Source organism: Vigna umbellata, chromosome 10 (assembly GCF_029865625.1).
Source record: "Vigna umbellata cultivar VRB3 chromosome 10, Vumbellata_1.0, whole genome shotgun sequence".
Taxonomy (NCBI): Eukaryota; Viridiplantae; Streptophyta; class Magnoliopsida; order Fabales; family Fabaceae; genus Vigna; species Vigna umbellata.
This window is the reverse complement of record NC_142174.1, coordinates 10384333-10396859: the sequence shown is the minus strand read 5'-3', so window position 1 is coordinate 10396859 and position 12527 is coordinate 10384333. Positions and strand designations below refer to the sequence as shown.

Genomic DNA, 12527 nt, shown 5'->3' with positions numbered 1-12527 from the left:
GAATTATAGTTCATCGATGAAGTTATGATAAATGTATGGAAAGTAACCATGTTTTGAGTAAGTTGGTGGAAATTAAAACTTAGTTCATCATGTGCATACAAAAACAAAATGATTTAATATAGCATATTTTGATAATTTCATTAAAAAAAATTACAACTATATTACTAGTTTCTATAAACTAACACTTTTATAACTAATTTTGGTTGAAGGTGATTCAGTTTTTATGATACCAACTTGCATGATTAATGGATAATTATGATAATATTTGTGTTGTGGATGAATATTTTTTTGTTGAAAAAATTTATGGTGATGTATTAATATAATATAATGTCATTTCCTTATGGATTTTTGATATGATGTTGGATGTTGGATGTGTACCTCTGATAATGTGAAGTTAGTGAACTTCAAGATATAGTGTTGGGCACCATCTTAAGACCACCAAATGATCACTACAAATTTTACATTTCAAATTATATACTACAAAATATAATTTCTATCATGTATTACATTTTTTTATTTTAAATTATCTGTTTTGGAATACAAATTTTGATTCAAACTATACATTACAAAACATAAAAAAATTAAAATTTTGTATTATGTAATCCAAAAGCTGTTCGAATTGTATAATCTAAAATTCACACATAAATGAGAAACTCACAAAAAAAAAAAAATCAATGCATAAACACAACCACCAGCAATCACCTCCCACAAACCACCACCACAAACTTCAAAACACTTATTCTCTAAATTTATTTTCAGAAGGATAATATTAGTATTTTGAAGAGCACGGGGTGCAGGAAGAATTTGCCATCAGGAAGAAAGAGCCCATTAACAGTAGTAAAAGCCCAACGGCCCGCGAGAGACAGGTAGGTACCAGTTGTACTAAAAGCCTAGGGTGTGACTGGCATGGGTGCGTAGGTCGTAACCCTAAAATCAGAACCAGCGAGTGGCAGTGACACAATAAATATCCATTCGTCTCGAACCACCTCATTTCCCTCCACCCCTTTCTCTCCTTCACCACACACTCCTGCTCGCACGTTTATCTTTCACAGCTCATGGCGGAGGAAGAAGTTGCGGCACCTGCTGGCAGCCCCGTTCCCTCTGATCACAAGCGGAAACTCGAAGATCTGCAGCCCGAAACCACCGAATCTAATGCCAATTCAAACTCCAATGTCGACGGCGAAACGGCCGATACGGCAGTTCCCGCAGAGACCGAGAACAAGCGTCCTCGCCTCGACGACCAGCGGGACGTCCCCGGTACTGTAATCGTCAATTTGCTTTCCAATTCAATTAATTCAATTATTCGGGTCCTGCAATGGCCGTAATAGTTTTTTCCATTCATTATAATATTGTTAGTAAAATAATCCTTGAGGATGATATTAGGTCTGAAAGAGAAAGAAAGAGGAGAAATGATTTATATTTAATGATACTGTGATAAATGCTAGCGCCACAGCCGTTGAATTGCATTATCGGCTTAATTTACTGGGTATCATGGAATTACGTGGGTTACACTCTCTTCAGTGAATCTCACCCGCATTTTGTGATTCTGAATACATTCCAGCGTGTAATAGGGCGTGGTTTAGAAAGAGTGTGTTTCTAGCATTCCTTATTGTTCTTTTCTTGCGAGGACCTATTTGTGTAAATCTTACTCCGGTTTTGGTGTCAACAGCTAATACAAATGGGCATCAAGATGAGCAAGAGGCTGATCAAGAGAAAGAAACCGAAGAAAGATCGGCTTTGGAGGATGTCACTCCTGAGCCTGATCAAACTACTACCAAAGATCCTACTGAGGCAATTGTTGTTGAACAAAAATCTGGTGAGAATAGCGAGCTAGATGATGCCAGAGAACCTCCTGTTGAGAACGCTGGACATGAAAGTGCCGAGGAGCCTTCTAAAGAAACTCAACAAGCGTCTAAGGACGCAACTGAACCAGATACTTCTGGAGACAAGCAGCTCAGTACTGTTGAAACCGCTTTGCATAGTGTGGAAGTTCCGTATGATAAGGTGTTGATTATGTATCCGAGATTTTGATGTTATATTAAGTTTGTTCGTGAAAAATATTTTATTTTGGATTCTTGTATAATTGAACACCATAGTTGTTCTTATCTATTTGTATTTTGCTTTAAAATATTATTTATCTTCTATGAATTTCTTGTACCTGATTTCAGCAAGATGCTTCTTTTGAACATAAGCAATCCGCATCCGAGGCTGAGATAACAACGCGGAGAATTGAGGTTCCTAACAACAAGGTATTTCGATTCTCTTGGATGCATGTTATGGGGCTCAATTATATTACATGTTTGTATCAGTGTTGGATTTCGTGGGTTTGTAGTTTTGAAGCACACAATGCAATTGAAAAATTTCCTCTCTGTCATGGTTTGTAGTTTTGCTTATTCTTTGTATATTGCAATTAACAATTCTGTTGCGTATGTGTTTGCATCTTGTATGGGATCTATTGTGTTGTTAGAATTGGGACTCAGTTTGAAAATATTAGTCAAAAATATACATCTGTGTTTGTGCACTAACATTGATTTTTGTTGGAGTTGAAGTGGTCATGTTTGTGTTTGTCTGAGTCTGTTTTTACTCACGAATTGCCAATGACAACGGACATGATTGGTTTGCGACTACAGAGGAAACGGGGGAATCATAGGGTGGATTGAGTTGAGCTGGTTTAAAGGTTGAGTTAGGTCTAATCCATATCTGTGATTTTATCAGGCCTCAACTCTATCTATCATTTTTTGGCTATTGTCGATGCCTATTTGACAAAATTTCATACTTCAGTTTTTGTGTTTTGGGAATGCGGAATGTCTTATTATCCCACAAGTCATGTCGTTTAAAAATAATGCTAGAAGACTCCTTATAAGATTTTTGCAATCCTCCCCACCCAAGCTAACTTTTGGAGTTAATTGAGGCCAATCCATTTGTAATACACATTATATTATGAAAAACTCACTTGCTTAGTTTATTTATATGACTTTTAACATTTTAATGCTCACAATATTGGATGTTTTGGTTTTAGTTCCTATTTAATTTTTTGTTTATTTTTCCTCTTTTTTATTTTTCTTTCTTTGCTTTTAGTTCCTGCCTTTAGCTTTATTCGTAAATTTAGTGGTGATGACATCACATGGCATGTCAACAAAATAGCCGACTCAGCAATGGTAACATTATCAAAAAGAGTCTTGTTTACATATAATATCATCAAGGACTAAAATGTGGTACATTTATAGGGACTAAAATAAAAAAAAAAGTACGTTATTTAATATATTTTTAGGAACTAAATTTAAATAATAAAATATTTACTGGGACTTAATATAGAAATATGGTATTTATAAGGACTAAATCAAAACTAATTTATTTACAAGGGAGTTATATAATAAGGGACATATTTACTAATTCTTTCGTCATATTCAACAACCATAATGTTTATTAACATATGCAATTCACATTAGTAAACTAAATATAATAATTCTTCCACTTAAAAGTGGATAAATTTTTTTATTGTATTGCTGCTTCTTCCTGGTTTTTTATTTTGGGATGACGATCTATGCATCCATGCCAGTCACACCCTTTGCCTTACTACTACAAGTATCTACCTCTGCATCATGGGTACGGGCTTCTGCTATTGTCAATGTGGTCTAAGAGAATGCAACTAGTCATTATACATTAGTCATCATGGGACCAGTCATTACTGAAATTTTACGGTAGTTGTTATGATTTGTTATTTTCATTCCTGAAGATCAGAAACCCTAAATATCTTAGCTTGAAAAAAATGATCATGAAGATCCCACATACCTCTGAAGCTTGATCGATCCAGAGAATGGATTGCAGAATAGAATCATCAATGGGTCTATGAATCCAATCGAGTACAATATTGTTGCATCACTCCCATGCTGTATCTGTTGGTGACGGAGGAAGAATGCTGCCGTCTACAAACTTCAATTTATTTTTGGAGAGGAGAGCACGCTGCAAGGCTAATGCCTGTGAGGGTGACTGTTGGCATGAAGAATCAAAGAATTTGAGGGATTGGTGAGGTAATCACCATAAATTGAGCCCTGGTTAGCCCTGGTGATATAAGAAGGGATAAAAATAATTCGTATCAGTGGTTTGGCCACCAGAGTTTCTTAAGGATCTTTGATACCATCTCAGAATGAATATCTTGTTGATTTCATCATTCTCCCTCAATACAGTAAAGGCCATGGACATTTATACAACGATGAAGGAATCATCTGTACATAACAAACTTGACACGAGTTATACTATGCATAAAACTATACAGGAATGAAATATAGCAACTTGTACTGAACCAATCAAGAGTGATTATTCTTTTTAAATTTGTACATTTTGCTTTTAGGTACCAATAATGAAGTTAATTGCATGCATATTTGTTACATTTTCTCTTGAAGCTGTCTTATTTTCTAATTAATTGAACATCTGTCTTGGATTTGTTTTTTAATGATTTATTTTTTTATGCACAGGTTGGTGTACTTATTGGGAAGGCTGGGGATACTATACGATACCTACAGTATAATTCAGGTGCAAAGATTCAGATCACGAGGGATGCTGATGCTGATCCCCACTGTGCTTCAAGGTCTGTGGAATTGATAGGAAGTTTGGAAAGTATTGAGAAGGCAGAAAAACTAATGAATGCCGTGATTGCAGAGGTTTGATATCATATCCGTTCTTCATCTTGCTCTTGTTTGTCTACTTTTTTCTTGTCTTTATGCTTATGCTTGTTTCATTTCATATTTGGCAGGCTGATGCTGGGGGATCTCCTTCTCTTGTAGCACGGGGCCTCTCCCCTGCTCAAGCTACTGTTGGATCTGAACAAATTCAGATACAAGTTCCAAATGAAAAGGTGATAGACTTACACTATCTCTAAATTCGTTTTATTAGAAAAAATCATTATTCGTGCTTTTTATTATTGTATGTAACCTTGAGTGATGTGTTTCTTTTATACAGGTTGGATTAATCATTGGGAGAGGTGGAGAAACAATTAAAAGCCTGCAGACCAAATCCGGGGCACGGATCCAGGTAGTTGTTATCGTTAACCTCGAACCTTTTTGTATTAAATCTGTGTAGTCAAGATTGAACCTAAATTGGAATTAAACTGCTAATAATGAGCTGTATATCAATGCTTAAAAATTTAACTGTAATGACAATAATTTGATTTTGAAATGCATGGCATAGCATAATATAATGGAGTGCTTCCTGATTTGTCATGTTTATTGAAATCATTCTGATTTTAGAGATACATCTTGTAAATTGATGAATAGATCTATGAAAAGTGAATTGTTGCATATTTTATTTTAAAGAAACCAGTGGTGACCAACCCATTGTCGAACCAATGTGTAAGAGCTCTCGAGTTAAGCGAAAGTGCTCCTTACCACACATGTAATAATTTTAAATTTAATTATGCAGTGCTAGTGTATTTCTGAGTTATATGAAAGTTTTGTACTTGACTTAAATTTTAGTTTTTCCTGCCAAGATCGTTGCCTGAACATTCATCTTTAATATAAAGGAATGTGTTGCCTAAATGTCATGTGTATTAAGTTTATTTTAGGCTTGGAGACGTAAAAATATTCTATTGAACGATGTTTGTTGTTACTGACTTGTGTGTTTAGCTGAACACTTAATTTGAGTGTTAATTATAAATGTCTTTGATCTTGAAATAATACTTTCTTATTCTTATCTTTTAGTCTTCATGTATATGTATAATGAATTATTTAACTTGAAATTGAAATCTTTGGTATATTGATCACCCTGCTGTCCTAGCTGTTTCTGGGTGTGGCTGTTCTGTACTTATGGGATTGATAACTGCAGGATAAGCAGTTCTGCCATGCTGATTAATTGTGATTTCTGTCGAGTTTGACACCATTTGAGACTCATACACTTTTTCGAGATTTAGTTTCTTAGAATCGGTTCATTTTATAATTATTTGTTACTATTGTCGCCTCCAACAAGAGTGTTTTGCAATTTTATAATCTCTTCATTCTCCTTTTTTGAATTTAGCTTGTGAATTTTGATTAAATTCATTTTTTCATGTTTTAGTTGATACCTCAACATCTTCCAGAAGGGGATGATTCTAAAGAAAGAACTGTTCAAGTTACTGGTGATAAGAGGCAAATTGAAATTGCACAAGAATTGATAAAAGAAGTCATGAATCAGGTTTGTTTGACTATACATGGCTTATGCTGCAGAAGTTTACAATTTTAATATTCGGAAATTATTGGTGCTTGTTTATCTTAGTATAGTTTTTACGTTAGTGATCATTATTCTGCATTGGTGTTGATTTATTGACAAATTTTATATATGGTGATTTTATGTTAATATCCATGTGTTGAATTTGGCTGAACAAATTGCAGTAATTTTTAAAGAATTGTGTGGGTGGTATGGTTATTGTGTAATCTGCGTCCATAACCATGTTTGTGCCAACTTCTATTTATTCTTTTTTTTGAATTGGAAAGTTTATATATATTTTGCTTTTTTGTTATTGGGGGGTAATGCCACCAAATATTGCTTGTTAATTTTGGATGGACTAATGTTGAATTTCCCATTGTGATCACGAGTTTTATAGTTTTATTTATTGCTTCATTAGAATTTTTATGCAGAATGAAACTAATAAATACTAAATGTGATTAGTTGTATATAGCTAACCTTTGTAAATCGGAATCTAGACATTTTCCATGTAGTGTGCATGTATAGAATACAGATCTAGACAAAATCCTCATATATCTGTGCTTGTTTTATTTGGGTTTGATTGCTACCCTACAATTGTATTGTGAAAGCAATAGAAATCTTGATTGTGTTCAAGGAAGTATCCCATGTATTCAATGCCTGTATGAACCATTTATGGAAGTATTGTATCTATTGCTGCCATAGAAGTGAGATTGATCACCTGAAACCGTGTTCGTGAGTTTGGAAAATGATCAATTATCCATGCCAAGGTCAATTAAATCTTCTTAGAAGATCGTATATGTAAACCAAGATGTCAGTTGCAATGATTTATTTTTCTTGAAGGTGCCAATTTCGAATTGGTTGGCTTTAAAAATGCAGATTTGGCTATTGTCTTTTCCCTGGGGTCAGCATTGCTTTCTTGATGTAGCGTAGACAACATATTCACTTTCATCCACTGAAGAGAGGTGGCTGGCATTAAAACCTCAGATTGCAGGATGTTTAATGGTTGGTAAGATTGCTTCAAGACTTAAAAATCATGATTCAGTAAGAATATGTTGTGCTGGCCTTGGTGCTCAAATAGAGCTGCTGTATGATTTGCATGAGACCTTTTGGAAGGAAAGTCATACCTGGTGAAGTAATGGAGTCTGATGATTTTAACTATGTTGGGGCTGTGTTTCTTTATCTAGTTCTATACTCAAATATTTAATAAGCAATTCATGTCATATGGTGTGTATTGAGGTTGGGGGTGTTAACGTAAATCATATGACCTGGTGTCAATCCCAGTATATCGTGTTCATTAACATGCTGTCTATCATATATTGAACCTAATGATAGTGTGGTTTAAAGTACTAGCATAGCATTTTGTTAGATGAGTGTTACATTGGTGTTGTGAGTACAGAAGAGCAAGGAAACCTAGTTGATCAATGTTTGTTGATGAAAGCATGGATTTGAATATTGAAAACTGTGCTTTTTGTGAATCTTCATAACATAGTGGAAGTCTATTGTGTTCGGTCCTCAGCATACAAACATGCATTTTCATTGCCTTTTGCCTGTAAATTATCTTAACCTTTCATCACCGATTAGTGTTTATGGGCAACATTGACATATTCAATATATTTATTGGTCCCTTTAATAACAACGTAGTATTTATTGTTTTTATATTTCACCGTAATCTTTTAAGCATTTTTATACGTTTGTTAAGAGATGTTAAACTTCAACGTGCCATCTATGATTGGCTAGTCGTTGAATTGATAGATTGAATTTAACTCAGAGCATTATGAGTTTTTCTTTGTCAATGTCCGTCTCCTTCCTTTTCCCTACCTTGTTTGCTGAGGTGAGTTTTTTTAATACCCGTGATAGCATTTGTTGTGACTTTATTTGTATATTGTATAGTTGATTACCTACTGTAGTCAAGAATATGATGATTGACATATTACGTATATACATTATATTTACATCTGCTGCATACTATGGTTAATTCCCATCCAGATTTGGTCATTTATTTAGCACATGATTATATGACATGCTATGGATATTACATTATATTTATAACCTGCTACGTACTATTCTGTTGGTTCCCATGCAGTTTCAGTTATATCCCTGTCAAATTCTGATGACTTGGTCTGCGTACCATTTATATAATTATGCAATAATGTAGATGTAACTCCATCAACTTTATGACCAAATCATTTTGAATTTTCTTACTATAACTTTTTTTGGTTGGGTGGGTAGCACATCCATTATCATTTAATTTGACTACTCATGAATTTTAAATGATTTCTCAAAATATGGGTGTTGAAAGCTGCTTTTGGTTTAACTCTGCGTACGATATTGTTCTGATTAAGAGAATTTTCGTGTTTACTTACTTCATGTCGTGTTTTGGTTGAATAGCCCATCAGGCCATCATCTGGTGGCTTCGGCCAGCAGGCCTATCGCCCACCACGTGGATCTGGTGGCCCACCCCAATGGGGTCAGAGGGGTTCTCATTTTGGCCACCCCTCAGCATATGATTACCAGCATCGTGGGCCATATCCTTCTCATAATCAACCGTATGCCCCTTCATATGGAAATTATCCTCAACATATGGCTCCAAGAAGCGGCTACGGCTCTGGTTGGGAACAAAGGCCTCACCACAGCTTTCAAGCTCCACCCCCACACAATGGTGGTTATGAGTATTATGGAGGACAAGGGGGTCATTTATCTGATGCTCCACCATCCACACAGCTTCCCAGTTCAGCCCCACCACATGGTACTGGTCCTTCCCCTCTACCGTCCATGGGCCCAGCCCCGACTCAGGTGAATTACAACTATGGACAGCCACAAGGTCAGGATTATGGTCATCAAGCTGCTTATTCACAGGCAGGACTTCCTCAACAAGGTTATGGACAGGGATACGAGGAGTCGAAGTATGAAAATCGTGCTCCTAATCAACATCCGTATGCAGGACATGTAAACTCTCAAACTACCTACCCTCAGACTGGTGCTCAGCCGAATTACCCTGCACCTCAGCAGTATGGCAAGCCTCCGCTATATGGCATGCCATCACAAGGACAGCCACAACAACCATATGGTCATCCTAGAGCTACTCAACCAGGCGAAATGCCGTATCAGGGTTCTGCTCCTGCCCAGTCATATGGCACGAATGTGCCTACACAACAGCCATACCCATATGCTGTATCCGGGCCATCACAAACAGCATATCCTGGATATGGGTCTGCACCAGCTGCAGATGGCTACAGTCATCCGCAACCTGCATCCGGTGCACCTTATACCCAGCCACAACCCAGTTATGGTCAGCCAGCTGCCCAACCTGCTGCCAGTTATGCACAGGTTGGTCCCACTGGTTATGCATCATACCCATCTTCACAGCCTGGTTACCCTGACCAACAGGCTGCCAACAATGCAGTTTATGGCTACCAAGCACCCCAAGACGCTGGTTATAGCAGTGGTGCTGCACCAGCGTATAGTACAGCCCAACCAAGTGGGCAACCAGGTTATGGTCAACCCACTCAAACTCAAACTGGTTATGAACAATCCAACACACAATCGGCAGGTTATGGGGCTGTACCAGCAACTGCTCCGGCTGCGTATGGCAAGACATTGTCACCACAGCCTGCTGCTTATCCCCAATATGACTCCACCCAGGTTTATGGTGCTCCCCGATGATGTTTTCTATTAACAACCAAATTCTAGTATTAGCATGTTCTAATTTTATGGCTCCTGTTGGTGTATCCTGCTCTCGAATTGCCTGTAATATGTACTGTTTTACATTATGAACGTGGAACATGAAAATGTAATTTTAATAGGCCCGAGTGCTCTGATGTTACAAATTCTTGAAAATCCATGTTGCCTACGGCTGTTGTTTCTTCCAAGAATTTATAAGAAAATTAATCGAGATTGTTGCATCACTCGTGTTTGTGTTTTTGCTGAATACATTTAACGCGCGGCAGACTCCGTAGTACTTCAGTGCTTCCCGCCGAATATTCGCCTGTTAATTTCATGACTCCTGTGCCGACATGGTTTTGAATTTCATAAATTAGCGTGCGTTATTAGTTAAATTAAGCATAATTTTTGGTTAAAAGGGGTTGAAGAATTCATTAACTTGCACCATCTCCTTTACCCTTAGTAATATGCTACCATTAATAACATCATAACATGTTAGACGAGATGTTGATCGCGTCAAATATCTAAGTAGATTAGGTTCGGTACTAGACATTTATTTGTAGAATTATTTTGAAATTACAATCTTTAACAAAGTTGATTCAAAATAAAATGTGCGTGTAGTGTCATGTCATTTTCCGTTTAGAAAATTAATTTGGATACATAATGCTATTTTAAAACTAGTAATCAAAATTGAGTTTTGGACATGAAATCAATAATTAACACGGACTACTTTTTTAATCTTTTTTTAGTTCTTATTTTTTATATTTTGATTGAGTTGATCGTACGCGTAGGGGATGAACAAGACAAAGTGATTTCTATTATTGACGACCAACAAAATTTAAAACTTATGTTTGAATGAATAAAAAAACTTATAAATGTAGCTTCAATGAAACTTAAGTCTAAAACATGAAATAATGTTTTCAACACAATTTAATTATTTTCTACAGAAAAATAACAGTTCACCAATCTTAGACTCCGGCTGTTGACACAACTTAATTATTTTAACACGTACTATTAAAATAAGTATACTTTGCATTATTTGATTGAAATTTTGAATTTCTTGAATGTTCATGATATGAACCTGTCTACTCGAGCAATGAAAAAACAGTTTGGCAGGCTTAGCAATCAAGCATTTGTTAATGAACGATAGATGAGAAAAATGATCCAAGCATAAATGAATTCGTTGGGTTCCTTGTAGGCAATTATAGACCTCTAAATGTAATGGTAAAAACACAATAATTTTTAACCCTTATTACTTGAATGGCCATTGGAATCAGTTTGGGAGAAATGAAGTTGCAATGAAGATAAGCCAGTGATACCAGGGTTCCTCAGTTGTTCAAGCTGTTTGTTGCCACGGCGAAGCAAGTACTCAATGTAAAGAAAGTTTTTCCGATCTACACTCTTTGCATTACGCCGAAACTCTTGCGATACAATTGATTCTATCTTGCGCCGCTCTTCCTCCGATTTGGAACGTGCTGCACGCAGAAACCCTCTGAAAAGACTAAGCACTTGTTTCTGCATCCCAGAAAGCCTTTGCACTTTGGAGCTTCCCATCGCATCTTGTTTTCTCAAAAAATATACAAGTTTTCTGGGCTAGATTCTGCACATGAAGAACAACGATGCTGGTGAGTTCGTTCGTTCCTTCACACTTTATTACATCAGATTAGAACGTTATGGAAACGATAAGCAATATGAAAATCTCAATCCTTTGGAATATCAGAATCAGCAACCTAAAAACCCTACTAAGGATTCAAATCCATGTTGGGCATTTTATCAAATAGTTCGTAAGCAAATATCCGAAACCAATTACCTCAAACTCGAGCAGGAAAAACAATTATCCGAAACAAATTTGTTCAGATCGAAATTTAAGCGGTGCAATCAAACCCATCTGTCGTCGATGTTCTGTCTTGGAAAGAGGAAGTTTGGTAAGGTTGTTCTGATCTAACTATTATTCGAAGTTCAGAATCCATTAGGATGATTAGAGTGCAACTGAAACCTAAAAACCTACTTCACGTTCTCTAAGACATTATTTTCAATATTCACTTTATTTTTTGTTGATAAAATTTATTTAAAACTATCAAGATTTAAAAGCTTATTAATAAAAATAAATTTTATCATTATTTTTTAATTCCAATAAATTTCAGCTTACTATTAGAGAGTATATTTTCACACACTTTATTGATAAACTCCTTTCTTCTTTTAATGAAAGAAAAATATTATTTTACATGCATAAATTTTTTAATTTACACCATCTTTCTTATTTTCTATTTTTATTTTTTTTAAAAATATAAAAATTTACATTTTTATAAACATTTTACCTAAGAATTTGAAAAGCTTCGACCACACTATTGTGAGAATCTTTTAAATCAACCTAAACCAATAACTTGTCTTTTTTTATCATTTTGATTTGTCTATATTTATTTCTCAACCAACATCAAGCATAACTCACCGAATTTTGAATTTACTTCTTTTATATATATACATATTATTTTTTTCCCATTTCTGTGAATTTAGAATTCTTATAAAAATATAAATTACCGTTTTATTCATTGTAAAATATTTTCTATTTTAATTTTAAAAAAAATTGAATTCATTATCCTTCGTTTCTTCATATGTAGTAAATTTATTTAGAGATGTCATATCTTTACATCCATTCAATAAAGAATCTACATAAAGTAAAATAAAATTCG

General features: G+C 35.4%; 2 protein-coding genes across 3 annotated transcripts; one reads left to right on the top strand and one right to left on the bottom strand.

The window, feature by feature from the left end:
* Window positions 1-907: 907 nt before the first annotated feature.
* On the top strand, window positions 908-10082 carry LOC124843277 (uncharacterized). Of its 2 annotated transcripts, none has more exons than XM_047319992.2 (8): window positions 908-1257; window positions 1670-2004; window positions 2169-2249; window positions 4476-4661; window positions 4754-4855; window positions 4960-5031; window positions 6049-6165; window positions 8566-10082. In XM_047319992.2, exons 1-8 carry the CDS (start codon window positions 1056-1058, stop codon window positions 9838-9840), a joined length of 2370 nt encoding a protein of 789 aa, XP_047175948.1. In that variant the 5' UTR covers window positions 908-1055; the 3' UTR covers window positions 9841-10082. The 2 variants fall into 2 exon arrangements, with proteins under 2 accessions (XP_047175948.1, XP_047175939.1); XM_047319983.2 differs by having other exon boundaries at window positions 4960-5034.
* Window positions 10083-10988: 906 nt separating this feature from the next.
* LOC124843293 (LYR family of Fe/S cluster biogenesis protein) lies at window positions 10989-11866 on the bottom strand. Its single transcript, XM_047320002.2, has 2 exons — window positions 11648-11866; window positions 10989-11437 (listed from the first exon to the last, which is right to left on the bottom strand). Exon 2 carries the CDS (start codon window positions 11389-11391, stop codon window positions 11080-11082), a length of 312 nt encoding a protein of 103 aa, XP_047175958.2. The 5' UTR covers window positions 11392-11437; window positions 11648-11866; the 3' UTR covers window positions 10989-11079.
* Between the last annotated feature and the right edge of the window lie 661 nt (window positions 11867-12527).